This window comes from Myxocyprinus asiaticus, chromosome 23, assembly GCF_019703515.2.
Source record: "Myxocyprinus asiaticus isolate MX2 ecotype Aquarium Trade chromosome 23, UBuf_Myxa_2, whole genome shotgun sequence".
Classification (NCBI taxonomy): Eukaryota; Metazoa; Chordata; class Actinopteri; order Cypriniformes; family Catostomidae; genus Myxocyprinus; species Myxocyprinus asiaticus.
The window spans coordinates 36395604-36418726 of NC_059366.1; the positions used below are offsets into that span (position 1 = coordinate 36395604).

Sequence of the window (23123 nt, forward strand, 5' to 3'; positions counted from 1 at the left end):
TATACACAAGTGCAATGGTGTGCGAAATTCTTGGGTGCAGTTCCGATCAACATAGTACCAATTTACAATAAACATCAAATTTACACAACACAATTTAAAGTCTAATATACACATAATTACACACAACACAATATACAAATAATAACATACACTGCACAGTATACAATACACACAATATAGATACACATTATTCAATAAAAAAAAAAAGTATATATAGTATATATAGAATGTACAGTAGGTTGTATTGTACTGTATTGATAGTCGGTTGATAGTAAGTTGTTAAGAGAGAATATAATATAATAATAATATAATTTATGACAGTCTGGTGTGAGATATAAGAGTAAGAGTAATAAAGTGCAGTGCTGATGTATTTTGATCGTGGGAGATCAAGAGTTCAAAAGTCTGATTGCTTGGGGGAAGAAGCTATCATGTAGTCGGCTGGTGCGGGTCCTGTTGCTGCGATACCGCCTGCCTAATGGTAGCAGTGAGAACAGTCCATGGCTCGGGTGGCTGGAGTCTCTGATGATCCTCCGAGCTTTTTTCACACACTGCCTGGTATATATGTCCTGGAGGGAGGGAAGCTCACCTCCGATGTGACTGGCAGTTCGCACCACCCTTTGCAGTGCTTTGCGGTTGTGGGCGGTGCTATTGCCATACCAGGCGGAGATGCAGCCAGTCAGGATGCTCTCTACAGTGCAGGTGTAGAACCGTGTGAGGATGTGGCGGTTAATTCCAAACTTCCTCAGCCGTTTCAGGAAGAAGAGGCGCTGATGAGCCTTCTTCACAACGACTTCAGTGTGGATGGAACATGTGAGTTCCTCAGTGATGTGGACACCCAGGAACTTGAAGCTGCTGACTCTCTCCATTGGTGCTCCATTGATGGTGATGGGACTGTGTTCTCTGTCTTTTCTTCTGAAGTCCACCACAAGCTCCTTTGTCTTACTGACATAGAGGAAGAGGTTGTGCTCCTGACACCAGTGTGTCAGAGTGTGCACCTCCTCTCTGTAGGTTGTTTCATCATTGTCAGTGATCAGACCTACCACCGTCGTGTCATCAGCAAACTTAATGATGGCATTGGAGCTATGTGTTGCCACACAGTCATGTGTGTACAAGGAATACAAGAGTGGGCTGAGAACACAGCCCTGTGGGGCTCCAGTGTTGAGGGTCAGTGATGAGGAGATGTTGCTGCCTATTCTAACCACCTGGCGTCTGCTTGACAGGAAGTCCAGGATCCAGCTGCACAGCGAGATGTTTAAGCCCAGAGCCCAGAGTTTCTCATCAAGCTTGGAGGGCACTATGGTGTTGAATGCTGAGCTGTAGACTACAAACAGCATTCTCACATAAGTGTTCTTTTTTTCCAGGTGGGAGAGAGCAGTGTGTATTGTAGATGCAATGGCATCATCAGTGGAGCGGTTGTTGCGGTAAGCAAACTGCAATGGGTCTAGAGAGAGAGGCAGCACAGAGCAGATGTAATCTCTGATTAGTCTCTCAAAGCATTTGCTGATGATGGGGGTCAGAGCAACAGGATGCCAGTCATTTAAGCAAGTGAGTTTTGATTGCTTTGGAACAGGCACAATGGTGGACGTTTTAAAGCATGTGGGGACTACAGACAAAAAGAGGGAAAGGTTGAAAATGTCCGTAAAAACACCAGCCAGCTGGTTCATGCACGCTCTGATGATGCGGCCCGGAATGCAGTCTGGACCCGTGGCTTTGCGGATATTCACCTGTCGGAAGGATCGGGTTACATCCGCAACAGAGATGGAGAGTGAACTAACCTCTGTAGCTTCGGCCGCGAGAGCCCTCTCCGCGAGGGTGGTGTTATTTCCCTCGAAACAAGTTTTTATTCCCTTTAAAGTCCGTGATGATGTTAATTCCCTGCCACATGCTTCTAGAGTTGGTGGTGTTAAACTGTCCTTCAATCTTGTTCCTGTGCTGGCGTTTGGCTGTTCTGATTTTTCGGAGGGCATAACTGGCTTGTTTATGCTCCTTCGTGTTCCCGGAATTAAAAGCGGAGGTCCGCACATTAAGTGTCGCGCGAACATCACTATTAATCCATGGCTTCTGGTTCAGATAGATCCGTATTGTTCTGGTCGGAACGACGTCCTCTACGCACTTTCTGATGAAACACATCAGTGTAAAGCTCAATGTCATCATCAGAGGCGGACCGGAACATCTCCCAGTCCATGTGATCAAAACAGTCTTGTAGCGTAGAGTCTGATTGGTCCGATCAGCACTGGATCGTTCTGAGGGTGGGTGCTTCCTGTTTCAGTTTCTGCCTGTAAGCGGGCAGAAGCAGAATGGAAGAGTGGTCCGATTTACCAAATGGTGGGCGGGGGAGGGATTTGTAGCCATCCCGGAAGGGAGAGTAGCAATGGTCCAAAACCCGGTCCCCTTGTGTGTTGAAACTAATGTGTTGGTGGTATTTTGGTGCGACTGATTTGAAACTGGCTTTATTAAAGTCCCCGGTCACAATGAATGCAGCCTCAGGGTGCGAGGTTTCCTGTTTGCTTATAATCCCATACAGTTCCTTGAGTGCCCGGTCTGTGTCGGCTTGTGGGGGGATGTACACAGCTGTGATAATGACCGCTGTGAATTCCCTTGGTAGCCAGAATGGTCGACACAGAAGCATGAGAAATTCCAGATCAGGAGAGCAGAAAGACTTGACAGAATGTACGTTCCGCTGATCACACCAGGATTTGTTGATCATAAAACATACACCACCACCTCTGCTTTTACCTGAGAGGTCTTTTGCTCTGTCCACTCGGTGCACAGAGAACCCCGCGGGTACAATGGCTGAGGCTGAAATCTCCGCAGACATCCAAGTTTCCGTAAGGCAGATAATGAAGCAGTCCCTCGTCTCTCGTTGGAAAGAGATCCGCACTTTCAGCTCGCAGAGCTTGTTATCCAGAGACTGAACATTTGCCAGTAGAATACTGGGTAGCGGGGGTGATTTGCGCGGCGTCTTACTCTGATGAGAACGCCGGCTCTGTTTCCCCTTTTCCTCCTGCGTTTCCACATCCGGGCTGCCCAGACAAAGGGCTCCGCTTGCGTGTTTGTAAACAGTGGGTCGGCATTGAGGAATTTGAAGTCTGGTTTATGGTGTTGCTGAACCAATGTCCAAAAGTGTTTGTCTGTCGTAGACAATAAGGCAGACAACATCCAAGACAAAAACATAAGAATTGTAAACAAAACAAACAAAACACTACCATGTTGTGTCGGAGCTCGCAACACAGCAGCCATACTTGGCGCCATCTTGAGTCCAAAAATCAAGATTCTAAATTTTCACAAGATTCCCCGTGCATTTAGAGCTCACACACCCCCAAAACATCAGTGAGCCACCACCATGCTTCACAGTGGGGATGGTATTCTTTTCACTATAGGCCTTGTTGACCCCTCTCCAAACATAGCGCTTATGGTTGTGACCATAAAGCTCTATTTTGGTCTCGTCACTCCAAAGGCATGTCAAGGTGTTGTTGGGCATATTGTAACCAGGCTTTTTTGTGGCACTGGTGCAGTAAAGGCTTCTTTCTGGCAACTCGACCATGCAGCTAATTTTTGTTCAAGTATCGTCGTATTGTGCTCCTTGAAACAACCACAATGTCTTTTTCCAGAGCAGCCTGTATTTCTCCTGAGGTTACCTGTGGGTTTTTCTTTGTAGCCCGAACAATTCTTCTGGCAGTTGTGGCTGAAATCTTTCTTGGTCTACCTGACCTTGGCTTGGTATCAAGAGATCCCTGAATTTTCCACTTCTTAGTAAGTGATTGAACAGTACTGACTGGCATTTTCAAGGCTCTGGAGATCTTTTTATATCCTTTTCCATCTTTATAAAGTTCCATTACCTTGTTACGCAGGTCTTTTGACAGTTCTTTTCTGCTCCCCATGGCTCAGTATCTAGCCTGCTCAGTGCATCCACGTGAGAGCTAACAAACTCATTGACTATTTATACACAGACACTAATTGCAATTTAAAAAGCCACAGGTGTGGGAAATTAAACTTTAATTGCCATTTAAACCTGTGTGTGTCACCTTGTGTGTCTGTAACAAGGCCAAACATTCAAGGGTATGTAAACTTTTGATCAGGGCCATTTGGGTGATTTCTGTTACCATTATGATTTAAAAAGGAGCCAAACAACTATGTGATAATAAATGGCTTCATACATTTCTGCCAGGGTATGGAAACTTTTGAGCACAACTGTACTCCTCAAAAACTGTAAACACTGTAGCAATATCACAACATTGTTTGTTTGAGCATAATGACTAGCCTGACACACCAGAACTGGCACAACCAATTGGGTGAGTGTGGTGGGACTATCTGTTTGACCGACCAAAGGACAAACAGAAATGTGTTTGTTAGGGAAACCTGTATGAAAATATATATATATATATTTTTTGCAATTCGGTTTGATAACGCTAGTGGCGCAAAAAAAAAACAAAACATATTTCACCTTTAATTTATTTATTTATTTATTTATTTATTTATTTATTTTATCCCCTTTTCTCCCCAATTTTAGAATGCCCAATTCCCACTACTTACTAGGTCCTCGTGGTGGCGCGGTTACTCACCTCAATCCGGGTGGCAGAGGACAAGTCTCAGTTGCCTCCGCTTCTGAGACCGTCAATCCGCACATCTTATCACGTGGCTTGCTGTGCAAGACACTGTGGAGACCCACAGCATGTGGAGGCTCATGCTACTCTCCGCGATCCACACACAACTTACCACGCGCCCCATTGAGAGCAAGAACCACTTAATCGTGACCACGAGGAGGTTACCCCATTTGACTCTACCCTCTCTAGCAACCGGGCCAATTTGGTTGCTTAGGAGACCTGGCTGTAGTCACTCAGCATACCCTGGATTCGAACTCACGACTCCAGGGGTGGTAGTCAGCGTCAATACTCGCTGAGCTCCCTCTTTCTGATTAACAATTTTTATTGATTCACATAAATGTACCTCATAGAACAAAACATATACACATAGAATCACTGAGCTCCCTCTTTAAGTAAATTTTTAATTTAATGTTTTATCTATAGAGGGATACTGTCTAAAAAAAGGTTGATAGCTCTTGTCAATTCAAATCTAGTCAAAGTTTTTTTCTCAAATAAAGCCATGAGAATTAATCGTATGTGTCCGTGTGGTCTTTCTTCCATATATATGTTTGTTCACCTCTGTTCTCTGTTCATGATGCTGGCAGTGTGGTCCCTGCTGCAGCCATGCATGTAGTGAGGTGTAGATGTCACTGTAAGAGTCCCATGCTGCAAGCACACGGCCCATAGTTCCCCTCACCATCCGTACACCCTCCAGCGTCGAAGCTACATCTGCTTCCAGATCAGACACCTGATGATTGACCTGACTGGAGTCTCCAGCTGGAGCACACATCAGATAATCAATAATTATTGACTGTTCAAATAAACACTGTTTTCACAAAATGATGAGAAGAGGAAGAACAATTACAACACATGGTTTTTCAAGCAGGAATTTGAAGCCAGTTTCTTATGCATGCACTTAGAAGCATGTACTGTACACACACAGTCTCTATGCATTACCCAAGGCAGCCTTGCTGGTGTATTTGCTTGTGATGAGTTTGAGTCTATGGAGGGCTCCATCCAGCAATGAGGTCAGTTCCTGTTTGTTCACGGTCTCCTAAAAGAATATTAGTTGTAACAAAGTTTCTCTGACATAAATGTTTAATTTTAATTGCTTTGTTATTCCCAACAGCAATCATAAACGGGCAAAAATATTTTTTCTAAATAGTATTTTTGCTGTTTTCCATGAAAAATATCTAAAATGTCCTAAAAATGTTCATCATGATGGTGCCGCGGATGGCTGCCTCGGTGTGGAGCTCCTCAGTTCTTTTGTTGTTTTTGTTTGTTTGTCCTGTGTTTAGTAATCTTTTTCCAGTCAGTTTTAACAGAGACGAACTGCTGAACATTCGACAGCATATACCGGTTTTCGAATATTCAGACGTTTTGCTAGACATTGCAGTTGGAGGCGCAGCTCTGCTGTTCAAGAGACGCAGGCGAGGAAGATGAGCCGGTGCGCTGGTCAAACTCAGTTGGCACGGATTTCGAACTGCGCTGCCGAGTATTCACTTAGTGAATCTCCGCTCTCTTCCTAACAAAACGGATGAACTACATCTCCTCACCCGCACAAACAAGGACTTTTCAACCTCTGCTGCCTTGTGCTTCACAGAAACCTGGCTGAGTGAAGCCATTCTGGACAGCGCGTTACGTCTGCCAGGCTTTCAGCTGTTAAGAGCGGATCACATCGCGGAGTTGACGGGGAAAATGAGAGACGGTGGAATATGCTTTTATATCAATGAATGTTGGTGTACAGATGTAACAACATTAAAGAGGATGTGCTGTCCTAATTTGGAAGAGCTCTTTATTAACTGTAAGCCTTTCTACTCGCCACGGGAGTTTTCCTCGTTTATTCTGGTGAGTGTTTATATCGCGCCAAACGCGTGTTTGAACACAGTGCTACAACAGCTGGCTGATCAAATCACAGACATGGAACAACAATACTCGGACTCAGCTATTATTATTCTTGGGGATTTTAACAAAGCAAATCTCACACGTGAACTGCCCAAATACAAACAGCACATCACCAGAGACAGGAACATACTGGATCATTGTTACACAACAATAAAGGATGCATATCGCTCTGTCCCTAGAGCAGCTTTGGGACTCTCTGATCACTGTCTGGTTCATCTTCTTCCAACCTACAGGCAGAAATTAAAATCAACCAAGCCAGTAGTAAGGACTGTAAATAGATGGACCAATGAAGCAGAGCGGGAACTACAAGCCTGCTTCGACTGCATGGATTGGAGTGTTTTTGAGGCTGCAGCCACATACCTGGATGAGCTCACAGATACTGTTACATCATATGTCAGTTTCTGTGAGGATATGTGTATTCCTACTAGGACTTATTTAAAGTTCAACAATGACAAACCATGGTTTAGAGCAGAGCTCAGGCAGCTTCGTCAGACCAAAGAGGATGCTTACAGTGGTGGGGATAAAGTCTTGTACAATCAGGTCAGGAACACACTGATCAAGGACATCAGAGTGGGTAAAAGAAGATACTCTGAGAAGCTGAAAAACAACAACCCAGCATCAGTGTGGAGTGGCATGAAACAACTCACAAATTACAGGACTCCTACCCCCAACCCTGTAGGGAACCAACAACTGGCTGACGACCTGAATGTGTTCTACTGCAGATTTGAAAGGCCCAATCTCACACCCCACACCCACTCTGGCCTTCACTTCACACAAACACCAACACCTCCTGCAACCCCCCTCCTCCCCCCTCCTGTTACTCAACCTGCACTTAAGATCTGTGAAGATGATGTGAGCCGTGTCTTTCGGAAACAAAAGACGCGGAAAGCTTCAGGCCCAGATGGCATCTCACCAGTGTGTCTTCGATCCTGTGGTAACCAGCTGGCCCCCATCTTCACACAGATCTTCAATAGATCACTGGAGCAGTGTGAAGTCCCATGCTGCTTCAAACGCTCAATCATTATTCCTGTCCCAAAGAAACCAAAAATCACAGGACTTAATGACTACAGACCTGTCGCCCTGACGTATGTGTTCATGAAATCATTTGAGAGACTGGTGTTGGCCCACCTGAAGAACATCACTGGACCCTTTCTAGACCCCTTTCAATTTGCTTATCGAACAAAAAAGTCTGTGGATGATGCAGTCAACATAGGATTGCATCATATCCTGCAACATCTGGACAAACCATGGACATATGCAAGGATCCTTTTTGTGGACTTCAGTTCGGCTTTCAACACCATCATCCCAGCTATACTCCAGAATAAATTACACCAACTCTCTGTTCCCATGTCTATCTGTCAGTGGATTACCAGCTTTCTGATGGACATGCAGCAGCTTGTGAGACAGGGGAAACTCATTTCTAGCACCTGTACAATCAGCACTGGTGCCCCCCAGGGATGTGTGCTCTTCCCACTACTCTTCTCCCTCTATACCAATGACTGCATCGCCAAGGACCCCTCTGTCAAGCTCCTGAAGTTTGCAGATAACACTACTGTCATCGGCCTCATCCGAGATGACGATGAGTCAGCATACAGAAGGGAGGTTGAACAGCTGGCTGTCTGGTGCAGTCAAAACAACCTTGAGCTGAACACGCTCAAAACGGTGGAGATCATTGTGAACTTTAGGAGGAACACCCCAACACTGACCCCCCTCACCATTCTAAACAGCACTGTGGCAGCAGTGGAGTCATTCAGGTTCCTGGACACTACCATCTCACAGGACCTGAAGTGGGAGACTTACATTGACTCCATTGTGAAAAAGGCCCAGCAGAGGTTGTACTTCCTTCTCCAGCTGAGGAAATTCAACCTGCCACAGGCGCTCCTGATACAGTTTTACTCAGCAGTCATTAAGTCTGTCCTCTGCACTTCAATAACTGTCTGGTTTGGTTCAGCTACGAAATCAGAAGACTACAAAGGACAGTTCGGACTGCTGAGAGTATTATTGGTTGCCCCCTGCCCCTCCCTTCAAGAACTATACACTTCCAGAGTGAGGAAAAAGGCTGGAAAAATCACTCTGGACCCCACTCACCCTGCCCACTACCTTTTTGAACTGTTGCCTTCTGGCTGACACTTCAGAGCTTTGAGCACCAGAACCGTCAGGCACAGGGACAGTTTTTTCCCTCAGGCTATCCATCTCATGAACAGTTAAACTGCCCCATTGAGCAATAACTTTGTGCAATACACAGTTTAGTCTTTTTTATATTTATCCAACACATCCAACCTCTTCTGCCATTTCATTCCTCTGGAAAAAACAAAACAAAAAACATTTGCACTGTACATAACAGATTTGTATTTCCACTGTACATAACAGATTGTATTAGAATTGCACTACCCATGTGTATTTGTGTATGTATGTATGTGTGCGTCTGTATGTATGTGTATAATTATTATTATTTTTTCTTATTATTATCTATGTCTTGCTGCTGTTTTTGTTTTGTTTTTGTATTGTTGTACACTGGAAGCTCCTGTCACCAAGACAAATTCCTTGTATATGTAAGCATACTTGGCAATAAAGCTGATTCTGAAAAGACACATTTATTTAAGAAGCAAAATTGGGTAAGACTTGATTTTAGAGAAAATATTTGGAAATACGTTTTTTTATTTTTGACACCATTGGCAAACAGTTTTTTTTAAGCATAAACCTGCCTACATTTTGTTAAGTGTAATGTATGCCTAACTCTTGTGCTGTGTTCCTCATTGGCTAGCACTCCTTGTGTTCCTGGGTCAAAATCACCGACCCATTTAAATGGTTTATGAATCGCACATAATCCATATATTAACACTAAATACTATATTAGATCTTTTTTTCAACTGTTCTAGTTACTTTCAACTAGTAACTAGAACAGGTTTTGTACCTCATTTTGGAATTTATTGACAATAGTCCTAAATTACCAGAGCTAATGCAGCTCAAGCTTTGCATTAAAAAGTGTTTTCTATGGGTTTATCACACTACTTTGTTTTAATGTTTAACCAGTAATTATTTTTATTTTTTTATACTCTTTTAATTTGTAAAAAAAAAAAAAAAAAAAAAAAATGGCAGAATGTCACATTGTGGTGTTCCTGGTCAAAAATGACTGGCCCATTAAAATGTATATAAATCTCTCATTAGGAATAATATTTTCACTAAATATTGCATTAGATCTTTTTGTTAACTTGGTTTCTAGTAATCAGAACAGGGTTTGTACTTCTTTCTGAAACTTATTGATAGTAGGCTTTATTGACCTGCATTTATGCAAGGGAATGCCTCTGTACATTAGTAAACATTGTTCTAACTCTTTATGAGAATGTGAAAGTTCCCAAAACACATTGTTACTATAGTTTTTCTTTCTCCTGTGGGGTCAAGAATAGTTCAGAGGTTGCCTAGGATATCAAATGGTGTATGTGTGTGTGTATGTGAAAGTTCCCGAAACACATTGTCATAATAATTATTCCAATGTTCTATTGTTCCTATAAATTTATGAAAGGTTCAGAAGTTGCCTGGGATGTCAAAGAATCAAAGGGTGTGTGTGTGTGTGTGTGTGTGTGTGTGTGTGTGTGTGTTTATGTTCAAATACTGAACATACATGCAACATACATACAACCACATACACATATGTGCTCATTTAAAGGTTGGACAGACTCCTGAACACAATTTTTTTTTCTTATCTAACCTCATTGATTCATTCCTAATAGCCGGCCATTTCTGATCAGGAACACCACAAGTGTGTGTGTGTGTGTGCACATGTCCGAGCACACACACACACTCACCCACACACCCCCACACACCCCCACAACCCCTTAGGAGTTCCCAGGCAACCTCTGAACCTTTGCTGCATTGGTAAAAATCATACAGAATTTCAGAGGTTGCTTAGTAAACCAAAGAGTGTATGTGTGTGTGTGTGAGTGTGGGTGTGTATGGGTGTGTGTATGAATGTGTACACATGTCCTAGGACAGGGGTCGGCAACATTTTTGACATGGAGTGCCATTTTTTATTTTCCTGGTCAATGACTGTGCCAACAGTCAGTATACTGCAGTCTCGTCACATTTTAACTTTTTGTTTAGCCTCCCATTCAGCTCATAAAAACACGCTGCGTGATCATGAGGAAGGATTACATCAAGATGTAGATTGGAATGCAGGTTCAGAATTTATTTAAATAAAATAGTCTATTCCTCTCTCGCCATTGCTGGCGTGCACCCCTCTGCATGCCAATGCTGGCACGCGTGCCATAGGTTGTCGACTCCTGTCCTAGGACTTTATGTATGCAAGTGCACATGCACATACTGTATGTGTTCATCAGATGGTTGGACAGGCTCCTGAACACACTTTTTTTTGGGGAGTAGCCCCGCCCATTCATTTTTTACCAGGAACACAACAGGTGTAACAAAGTTAAATGAAACCTATAAAATGTAGAGAAAACGGTCCAGTTTTTTGTGTTTCCAGATACAGATATAAGTAAAAAAAAAAAAAAAAAATTGGTCAAATGACCGGAACACATTCTAAGGGTTAAAACAAGAAAAAACTATTTGTCTTAATATATAAATATATATTTTTTACAAGTTTGCACCTCAAGTAAATGTATCTTGTTTTAAGGATATTTTACTGGAAAACAAGACAAAGATACTGATGAAAAAAAAAAAAAAAAAAAAAATAAAAAATATATATATATATATATATATATATATATATATATATAGATATATTATTTGCAGTGTACTTTGGAGTCTCGTCACTTTTTTTTAGATTATTTGAAATTCTCACTCACATTCCAGTCCTGCATCAGTGCACGAATGGCCTCCTGGGAAATGTAGGCTCTTTTCCACAAACGCAATTTAATGTTGAGTTGATTCAGCAGATCTAACACTTTGTGTCTGCTCTCATGATACTCCAGCTTAATGCCATGATATTTTGCTGTTACACGGACACTGGTGAACCTGGAAAAGTGCACAATAAACAGACAAACAGAAATGGTATCCTCACTGAGAAGAGGTTTTGTTTCAATCCCAAAGGACCAATCGACTTGTCAAACAAACAACTCACCTTCTCTTCATCTCTTCCATCTTGTCTGTCGGGACAAGAGTCTCTCCAAACTCATTCATGTTCTGAAACATGCTAAACCTCTTGAGATGGTGTGGCATCTCCTCCAAACACACCTGCAGATATACACACCAGCAGAAATAACCAGACAAAATCACTTCGACTGCATGTTGCTTTCTTGACACAGCTTGTTCTTGTTCCTCAAATAAAATGTGCATTTGAAATATGCTAATCCATGGCAGACCAAACATCTCCACTGCCTACCCCATATTATATATAATCAATACAGTTAACGAAGTTAATGCAAGTAATATAATCTCAGACCTTCAGTAGTTCGAGTTTCTCACGGGCTTCTTCCGCAGCTCGAGCATGATCCAATGTATCACACTCTTCAGCAGATAAAACCTCTTCAATACGCAACAACCAGCCACCCACAGTGTCCATAGGAGCTGGTAGACTCAGGTCCAACTCTGTTTTGTACTCCCGTAGCTACCACACACAAACATCCATTTATATACAGTGCTGTAATGTATGCATTCAGACATTTGTAATATTTCTCAAACATACCTGAAAAGTATTATTTCTAGCTTTATTTCTATTATTTCGAAGTATTAAGTCTAAAGAACCTCTGACCTTCTCAGCAAGACTGTCCCAGGCTCGTTTGAGAGCTTTCTGCTCTGCACTGAGCTGAAGTGTCCTCTTCATCGCCGTTAGTAACGGCATCATAGGCCGCCGCTGCTCATTAAAGGAAACAATGAAGGTATGGAAGACCTGAAAAAGAGAGTAAATAAACATTAACGCAAACAAATGCAACACCACACTGCAAATAATGTAACCATGCTGCATAATTTAAATAATCATGGCAAAATAATGGCTGTTTTTACACAAATTCTAAAAAAGCATTTTTTGCAATAGAATAGCGTATACTGCTGCAGCTTGCAAAATATCTGATATATATTCATTCACTAATGAATAATAATCAGTCTTTAATACCTTACAAAGGCATTTAAGATATATTTAAAAGATGTTTAACTACAGGTGTCTGTAGCAGAATGATTTAAATGCACCATGTTTCATACAGGGAGTTGCTATAGGTAGAGTAAGACATTGATTTTTATTTAGGTTTTACGTGGTATCTTTCAGCATAGCTCTCTCCCTCAGTGGAGTCCCATCCCTCGATCAGCTCCTGATAGGCCTGAATCAACCAGCATGTGACTTCCTGAGCCTTCTGATTGGCTGAGGTCTTGACAGACAGGGAGAAAAAGAAAAAAAATCAACAAGTCAAGAATGATTTGATTTCGGAATTCATTTGGTAGTTCAGTATATTATTATAGAAAGAGAATACAAAACAAGCACATATTTTTTCCAATTAAGGACTGAGTTATTTGATTAATGTGGATTAATTTGCATTAAATCTGTGCAGAAGTTAAATTCCATTTACATTATTAACAGTAAAACAACCAGAGTTCAGTACTGCAATGTTCTAGAGGAACCAAGTTCTTTCAAAGCCTAATTTCACAGCATGTCTATAATTAATCTGCTCCTGCCACATCCATGAGACATCATGTTACATGTATTAAAGTCTTTCAACACAAAAGCTGCTTTAAATGGAGTATCTCTTTCATTTCAGGGATTATCTCCATAACAGCTGGTTTTAATGGATTATCTCTGTAATTTCTGGTATTATCTTCATAATTTGAAGATGCGTTTAAAGCCATCAGGAAGTTTACACGTGCAAAAAAATGGGCAGTTATTGAATAGAGGGAGTATTTTAAAGGGGAAGGGGGTTGATATTTTACCCCAGGGGCAGCTGCTCTGGTTGGCTCAGGTGACTGAGTAGGGGATGATTTGATTGGACAGGGCATTAGCAGGTGGGCCTGACAAGGGAACAAATCAAGTAAAATTGAAGCCAATGATTAAGTTGACTTCCCTAACATACATTAACCTTGATAAATCTGAGAAATTATGGGTGCTTTGTAGAAGTTATCAGTTTCTGCTTTGCATGTACGCACTCACAAACCCACACAGTTACAAACACATACTGTACATAGCTTTAGGGCTAAACAAAGGGTGGACCAAAACAAAACGTGTTCATTGACATTTGTGTCTTATCCTGGCATTGAGAGAGATTAATTTACAGACAAAAATAATTTTTCAAAAAGAGAAAAGCTAAGTACAGAGCTTGGTTTTTGTGAATCTAAAAAGCAGAGAGACAAAGAAACAGAGAGAGAGGGAGAGGAGTACCTGTCTTAGACGTGATGCAGCTATTGACGGGGTGAAGTCAGATGGCAGATTGACAGGAGAGAGACGCTGAGGAGGAGTAAGATACTAAAGCACCACAGAGAGGAAAAACAGACATTGAAAAATACACAACAGAAGAATTGGAGAGAAAAGATGTGAGAGCATAAAGGAGTCACATATGCATTAAGATTACAAGTGTGAAATTTTGAAATGTTAAGAAAAGGATACAATTGTAAAAGTGCTGTATTTGAAGTGTCCACTAAAAAGTGTGTACTTGTTTTGCTATATTTTTAAGACCAAATGTCTGAAAATGTCCTTATGAAAATGTCCACCCAAAAATGAAAATTCTGTAATAATTTCCTCATCCTCATGTCATTCCAAACCCAACTGACTCTATTTTTCCTGTGAAAATCAAAAGGTTAAATTTTGAAGAATATCCTGGTTGTTCAAAATGGACAGGTGCTGTCCAGCTCATAAATGACACAAAAATTAAAGTTGTCCAAATTAAATTTAAGTTGTTTTTTTACTGAAGATCTTGCCCTCCTTCAGCTTCAAGTATGATGTCAGTGATGTTTGGTCACGAAATACATGAAAACCAGTTGACATCAAACCTGACTTGTCAATATGCACTGGACGGACTATTTTTATGATGCTTTTTCTCATTTTGGATCTTGAGTGCACCAGTCCCCAATAATTTTTATTATATGGAAAAAAGTAGCTAGGATATTCTTCAAAACTTCACCTTTTGTATGAGTCATAAAGGTCTAGAACGACATATGGGTGAGTAAATGAGGGCAGATCTTTCATTTTTGTGTGAACTATTTCTTTAATCTGACTTATGGGGACGGTGCTTAGAAATGATTCATAAATAGGCAAAATAATGTTATTAACATATAAAACTGTCAAAAGGCATCTGTAAAGATAAGGGTTAGGGAGTAGAAATTATAATCCGCTTCATTTAAGAGCAAATAAAAGTATAAAAGAATCCTTACAAGGAAAAGTGTACATGTTTGCGTGCATGTGTGTGGCTCACCTGCATTTCTTCATCAGAAACAGGAGTGTCTTTTGAGTACTGGAGGAACTGAGCAACATAAGTCATAATAGACTTCTCGTCAGGGTCCCTAACATCAACATCTGAAATACAAAAACAATTATTCTATGATTATGTGCCATATGAAAAAAAAAAAAAAAAAAAACTCTAACACCACCATTTGCACACTACACACACTCACCTGCTGGATCTAGTAGTCTTGGTATGTGAAGTTCTCTTTCAGCGATGTGGAAGGCCTCCTCCAGATTCTGTCTGTTGCTTCTGGTTCGGGCTCTAGTCATGTCCACTACATTCGGCCTTAGAGCATAAAGTATCGCCAAAAACACCACCCCACTCCTCCAGCTCCACTTAAAATCCTTTACATTAAGAGTACAACCAGACCTGAGAGAGAAAGAGATGGTTTTGAAATACAGAATATCACAGTTCCCAAGAATCCCTCCCGGAGGGTGATTTCTGTTCCTCACCTGTGGCACTGCTCCCTGACCCACAGCAGCAGGGCTTTCTTGGCAGATACACGGAAACGTGCATGCAAGGGTGAACCTCGGGGTGGCACTGGACTGCTGCAGGCACTACTGCTGGTTGAGCAAGTGTCCAAACTCGCCAGCGACTCCAAAGATGACTGACGAGAACTAAAGGATAAGGTGCTTGCCAACTCTTCAATCTAAACAAAGTAGAAGAGCCATCAGGATACCCTGCTACAAAGACCAGCGCAGACCAGCATGAATTCGCTGATTAGTGCTGGTTTAATGATGTAATAGCCTTGTTTTTCTGGTAACACTGAACCGAGACAGCAGACTTACATGGAAGTGCATGATGATGGTCCAGACAAGACCCAGAATGATGGAAGGCTTTCCATCCATGATGTCTGAGACATTGATATTGACCAGTTTGATCTGCAGAACAAAGGAGAACCACAGTAAAACCACTGAGAGTAATGCTGAAGTGTGAAATGTTTTCAAACAGATTCCAGAAAACCCTCCGTCATCCATTGATTGTACAAACAGAAATCCCCACCCCAAACTCACACTAATGGTCGAGCCAAAGTTGCTGTATCAGGCTGGATTGGCCACTCAAACAAACAGAGGTCATTTTTCATAGCGCCACAGAGTTACACTTTTAGGTGCAATCAACCAATAAATGGCTTACAGTACTTATAGTTGACACTACTTATTAAGCTGGGATACGAGAAATAATTTTCTCATACATCTGCTTTAATATTTCCACTTCCACTCCACACAACAGTGTCACAGACTCAGCAAAATCATCTTACATTGGACAGAAAAAATTTAGCCACTGCAGGTGCGTCTTACCGATTTCTTCTTAAGAAATGCAAGCGCTTTTTCAATGTTCGTTCTGTGCTGAAACTTCCCTCTTCCTTTCTCCCGGCTCTGAAACAAAGGTTGGTTGTGGTTATCTCTCAGTAAATGGTCATGGTTATAGTAATAGGCCAATATATAGGCTTGTATTGGCTATTAATTGGTCGATTTTCCATTTTGAGATTATCAGCCATGCCAACTTGTCTGATAAACAAAAGCATTAGCTCTCCCTCATGTCAGTTCCAACATCTACCAACAGCCTTGTCAATGCACAAATACACATTTCAAATATGTTTGAGTGAAATTGGAACAATTGTGTAAAATAATGTTAATCATGTCTTATAAATCTGTTTTGCTAAAATTAAATTGTATTATATATTGTGTGTGTGTGAGTGTGTGTGTGTGTGTGTGTGTATGTTTATGTGTTTGTATAGGTCAACGGGCACCTTGCTATCTAGATATCAGCATTAATTATTGAAAACCCCATAACAGTTGACCACTAATGACTCACCATTCTCTGACCACTCATCACCTCCAGCAGGTCCAATAATCTGCTACCATCTTTGAGATCACTGAAAAGGTCCAACACTGCAACTGGAGGGCTCCTCTGGGAGAGCAGGATTAAATATCCCATATTAAACACAAGATGAGCACAAGAAGCACACAATATGAAACTGCATTGTTGAAACATATTTGGTAATTCCCATTTTTCTCAATGGTGATTCTCATTAGATTATAATAACTGTAATAAAGTACATTTTCTATTGTATTAAAGTAAAAAAATACTGTAATACAATGCTTTTGTATTCAAATCAGCATATATCAAGGCCAGTACAACAAATGATACAACAAAGAACAAATGACAGTATGAAGAATGAGATATAAAAAATAAAAAATAATAATCAGAAAATGTGTCAATGAATAATTTTACAATGCAAATAAATCTTAATGGTCATAAATATTTTTCTTACAAACACTTCCATATGTCTCCTTTGAAATATTTCAGAATAATTTGCTGCACTTTCTTAACACATTTCTCAATCAGAATATGGTCACATTTGATGAAAAAAACAACACCACCACCATCACATATATTTCAAGACACACCTGGGCTTTTTAGTTCATTTTTGTATCAGTTTTTGCCAGGTAATATTCACAGCAGAGATTTAGACATATCTGGAGGATGAATCAGACAAACTTGCGTGGACTCATTTGTCTAAAAGTATTTACATAAAACTGAAAGCTCCATGCATTAACACTGAAATGGAAATATTATTTTATCTCTAAAAGAGTGAGTTGTTAATTAGACGGTTTAGTGTTTACTAACACCTTGATAAAAATATGTGTTTTATGTTACCACACACACACACACACACACACACACATCCCCTGGAAAACATCAAGCTATGATGAATTAATTGTCATCTGCTCACTTTATAAGTATCTGTGGATGTATGAGAATATGCGTGTTCCTGTGTGTGTGTGTGTGTGTTTGACTCTGTGTGTTAACTCCTGTTGCTGTCTGTCTTTCTGTCCCATGTTTTAAGGATTATATTTACCTCCTGCCCACCCCTCATTCCCTCTCTGCTATTGGAGAACCTGCAGGAATGACCTCTACACAACAAACCTTTTCTGTGTCCATTATTTAATGTCATTTAGGCACTCTTTCTTATGACAAAGACTCAATACTTGCCATTCAATCAATACAAGTCAATAAAAGTGATGCACAAGCTTACGATCTTTCAGAAAAAAGCAAAATACAAGCTATCACTGATACAGTATACTCAGGTTTGAGTTCATGAGCTCTTGACCATTGACCCTTAAACCTCACCTTGGACAGCTGGGCATTAATCCAGTTGGTGAACGTTCTCTTCTGAATTTGCTCCTGCTCCACTGAGGGTAAAATGGGTAGGAGAACATCATGAAAATCAACAACATTGATAACCATGCACAAAAATATCGCGTGAACATGCCTGACACAAATACATGCAAGGGTGCGATTGGCAGCCTTAAATCTCTATGGGTTGTTTTCAATTCGAAGCATGTCTAAGATTAGATTTTATAAATGAATGGATAGGAAACAGATGCATCCATGTTCAAGTATGAGATTTTGGAGGGTATTGTGACACTGGTTTAGGTTTGTCAATACATACAGTACAGTAAGGAGTTGAAATAACTGTTAAGTAAGGATATGACCCTTAACATTGGTAAACATAATAATCCTTCACATGAACTAACAATACATTCAAAACATTAAATTAATCTTAGTTAATGTTAATTTGCACATTTACTAATGCATTTTTTAATGTATAAAGTTGTATATGTTATTGTTAACATTAGCATTATTAACTAACATTATCTAAAATAAACAATAGTATATTTATAAACTAACTATAACCAAGATTAAAAAAATGCTTAAAATGATTGTTCAATTTTAGTTTGCATTACCTAATGTTAATTTATCTGACAAACTACCACCCCAAATAAAGTGAACTTTGAAAGACACAGAATAACAATTATTATTTTAATCAATGTTAAGGAATTAAAAAATGATGAACATCCCGAAAAAACAGTTGGCTTTTCATTGGATGTAGTTAAATTCATTCATCCATTCAAACATTTATCCTAATAATAATGTGCATGCGGTGCACAAGACGTAATACAGACCTAAAAGTAGTTGTAACAAACAGAGCGCCATTTACATTTACCTTTATAAAGTTCCACAAAGTCATTAAGGTCATCAGCTGTGTGAAGGTCTTTATCCTCCATCATCTCACAATCCTTTTCTTCCACGACCTCTTGTAAAGCCTCTCAAAACACATCCAAGTCTACTTAGCTCAAATTTGACCAAGTTTTATTCCAGAGTATCTGAATCTTTCCTTCAATCCTGTTTTGCTAAAGTTGACAACTCTCTTTTCGAACCAACATACAAAGTCTCTGACTCCTATCAAGTATTGCTGCAAATCCCTTATGATGAACCTGATCTCCAACCTGACTCTCTCTGCCAGCTCACAGTGAATCTAAAAGGACTCTCCCTCGTTAGCTGCTAAACATGGCCACACTCACTATGAATAAGACTCTCTGGTCAGTTAACAGGATAATGTCTCAGAGGTGTTGCTTTTGACCGACTGACCCACAAATAGAAAAAAAAGAAAGCGAGTGTCTTTGAATGGTTTAACAGAACTGTCTTTGACAGGGACTGACAGGCTTTGACAGTCATTGTTCACACTTCTGTATCGATGCCAGAGATTGAAAGAATCAGCTGACACAGTTTTCTGCGGATTTATTTAGAATTCTGCAGTCAAATAGTGGGATAGTCAAATATGGGATTTTTTTCACTTGAAATAGTTAACCCAGAGTCATTTTTAACTCTGGGTTAAAATAATCCTGGGTTATCTTGTTTCATACTGACTGTTAATATCCCAAGTTATTAATTTTCTTAGTCAGGTTTCCATATTTTTCCATATTTTATTTATGGGTTTTTATTGTTTTTATTTGCATATTTTGAAGGTTAATAACATTGGGCCTCATTCATTAAACACAAGCAGAATTAATAATTGGACAAGTACAGCACATGGCGAGTATGCAACCTATTTGATGCTTGTCCATTTGTGGATATGTCTCTTCTTCACTCCAGTTAATGGGTTTATCTTTATTGTTTTTAAACAGTCAGTCATTTCTTCACTGTGTCTGTCTCTGCTGAATGCCGAGTCAGTCAAAAGCTGTGATCCATGCTCTGAGGCGTTCCCTTTTTCTGATCCATCATTTTGTCTTTGTTTCCCCTCCCTCTGTTGTTCACTCAAATGGAGGTGTTGTCTCTAACAATTTAAGAACTGCACCTCCCAAATGACATTAGATCATACGAGACTGGCGGCTTTTTGTTCAATGGAAACATTCCAGCCTGTTCTGTCATTGTGTTTCATTCAAATTAGGTCATTAGTAAAGGGGAGGGTTTTGCAACAGGCTTTTGTTGTTTTCTTTCTTTGTAAGGCACTTCAAAATTATGGCTAATGATTTACATGTTTGTCTGTCTGACACATATTTATTCTTCTCTGCACATGCCTCACATTGTTTTAAGAGTTTGTTTTGTGTGTTTTAAGGGAAACTGGTATTTTCAGCTCAAGTTTAGTGCCTCTGTATGGATGACAGACCAAAAAATATAATAATAAAGAATTATGATTTTGAAAAAGGTTCAATTTAAAGGGATAGTTCATCCAAAATGAAAATTCTGTCATAATTTACTCACCCTTTTGTTGTTCCTAACCCGTATGACTTGGAACACAAAAGGAGATGCAGTATTAGGCAGAAAGTTAGCTTCATTCACTTGTAATGTATGTCAAAAAAATGCAATAAAAGTGAATGGTGACTGAGGCTAACATACTGTACTGCTTAACATCTTTTTTGTTCCACAGAAGTCATACTGGTTTGGAACAACATGAAGGTGAGTAAATGATGACAGAATTTTCATTTTTGGGTTAACTATCTCTTTAATGGTTAAAATTCCACAGTTTGCTATGTAAAATAAAAAATATTATAGTTATATTAATATGTGGTTAGTCCACATTCCAATTTGTATTTTTTTTTAACCCTCGTCTTCTGCTTCTAGTTATGAGTCATTCTTTTGGACGCGGCTTCTGGTAGGTGACCTCAGAAGTCCCCAGAACCAAACCTGATCTCTGTCTGTGTATTTGTGCTTAGCAACGCCAGTAACATGCGATCTTATTCTTACTGACTACAGGTGGATAGTGTTAATAAATGCCATTGATTTGATCAATTCATGAATTCCCTAGGTGTCGAACCCATGACCTTGACTTTGCTAGCACCATTTTTACTAGTTAAACTACAGGACAATGAAAGCTAATAAAGTGATATATATTTTGCACCAGCTTTTCACACAACGTTTTACCCTGGATTAACATGTTTTTTAAGCCTGGATAAAGGACACTGTGAACCCTGGGTCATGCAACTCTTCACACCAACTTTAAAGGGGATTAGGACCACTTCTAACACTGAGTTATAAAGCCCTGCTCCAGAGCAGGGTTAGAACTGCAAAAAAACAAAACAAAAACAAAACAAATATATATATATATATATATATATATATATATATATATATATATATATATATATCCACTTTAACCCTTTCATTGGTGTTTCAGCAAACATTATTAAATACTGTATCTCAGGTCTTTATTGACCCAGCATGTATATCTATCACAACTGATCTACAAAATGCCCAGATAGTGTCAAATTTTCAAATAATTTTCAAGACAATTTGAAAATAATAGAATAGAATATATCGATATTTTGTTTTTCATACAGTACTGCATATTGAGACTGAATGAGATGCTGTCAAACACATATTGAGCTACACAAAAGCTACACAAGTATTTTCTCTGGCACTTTTTGAGTCTAAACAGACTCACAACTTGCATAATTTCAGTAGCACAGCCAAATGAAAATAGCCAAATCATACTGTTCATGTGTTGTACTTGTTATTGTTTACTTCCACATTGCTTCTTCGTCAAATAGCTATGTCAAATGTAAATCAAGTCAGTTACTGAAACAGCAGTGTCACCTTGACTAACAAATAACATGTATAATACCTGTATATACACATACTGATAATTCATCGTTACAGAGAAAATCAAGGTGATATAGGCATTTGTATGAATATAGTACTCATTTGTCTTTTAATGAACATCAAAATATATATCATGTGGTAGTAAACTTACAGTATATAGATATGAAATAATTATAAAAATATGATTTATGGAGGCGCCAAATAAAGCAACACTATTACGTATCTCAGGTCTTTAATAACCCTATACAATTTAGGTATTTATGCTGTTATAAAACATATATTTTTTGTAATTTTGCCTTTTTTGTTACACTATTCTGAAGAGAAAATTTGAGGAATACATCCAAAAAATGGATGAGAAACAGGGGGTGGAATGAGGTCCAGGGTCACCAAAGACCCGAGGTATGCATTAAAGGGTTAACTCCTTCACTGGCAGGTATCGCTGCCGATTGGTACTGTTTGCATTAACTGTATGTTATTAACTTTCAATTCTTATTTAATCGTGACAAACTATACATCATAAGAAAGGTCTAATACTTCAGCTTTGATATTAGGCAATGTTTCACAATAGAAATATTACTGCCCGAGTAATTTCTACATTTATGTCAACATAACAAAATATAAAAGCGAGAGTTATGATAATGAAACCATTATAAAGACGCACGTACCTATTCAATGATGTAATCTCCATACGAGTTGTCCCAGGCTTCAGTGAACGACATCCAATTGAACATTTAGTCCAACAGTGTGCACATTTACAGAAAGTTTTATATATTCTCATATTTACTTCATAAAGAATTATTATTTATGTCAATTTTCCACTAAATTATGCGATATGATCCGCTGACATGCTATTATTCTTTCATAAGTTGATTTCCAAACCTCCAAGAAGCTAGAAGGCACACAAGTTCATTTCTCTGTCCAAATATGTTCAGGATAAAGAGGAAGTTGTGACATCATGCATACCTCAGTGCCCAAATGACAGGGACTTCACCATCCCAAACCACAGTGGGATAAATTAGGTATCAAGCATAAAACAAATCAGTTGACTGCTGAGACTTATTGTAAATAAGTAGAAGAGTACAAAAATATATGGTTTGTTTATTATTTCCATGCAGTCTCTGGTATTTGTATATGATTATAGACAGTTCTGTAGCTGTAAATGTAGAAGAGCTGCACATGTGTTATCATCTTCACCTGCCAATAATCTGGTTTCTGCCTCATTATATGATTGGAATCCACATGAGATCATTAAAACACACTGCTATAACAACTCGATTATGATTGGTTACAAGAATCGGGGGCGTTGAGAAATGGAGTGATTATCTGGAGTCATCAGAGAGGGGATTAGCTGCTAATCCGCTAGCAACCA

At 39.5% G+C, this 23123-nt stretch overlaps 1 protein-coding gene across 1 annotated transcript in view; it reads right to left on the minus strand.

Moving 5' to 3' along the window:
* LOC127413803 (nesprin-2-like) overlaps positions 1–18942 on the minus strand; it is a 152352-nt gene extending 133410 nt beyond the window's left edge. The window contains 16 exon segments of the mRNA XM_051651217.1: positions 5161–5360; positions 5541–5637; positions 11291–11459; positions 11566–11678; positions 11887–12051; positions 12196–12333; positions 12692–12805; positions 13807–13890; positions 14837–14937; positions 15036–15235; positions 15319–15515; positions 15655–15747; positions 16165–16242; positions 16682–16777; positions 18002–18063; positions 18879–18942. Of these exon segments, the coding sequence (XP_051507177.1) occupies positions 5161–5360; positions 5541–5637; positions 11291–11459; positions 11566–11678; positions 11887–12051; positions 12196–12333; positions 12692–12805; positions 13807–13890; positions 14837–14937; positions 15036–15235; positions 15319–15515; positions 15655–15747; positions 16165–16242; positions 16682–16777; positions 18002–18063; positions 18879–18942 (1971 nt within the window).
* Between the last annotated feature and the right edge of the window lie 4181 nt (positions 18943–23123).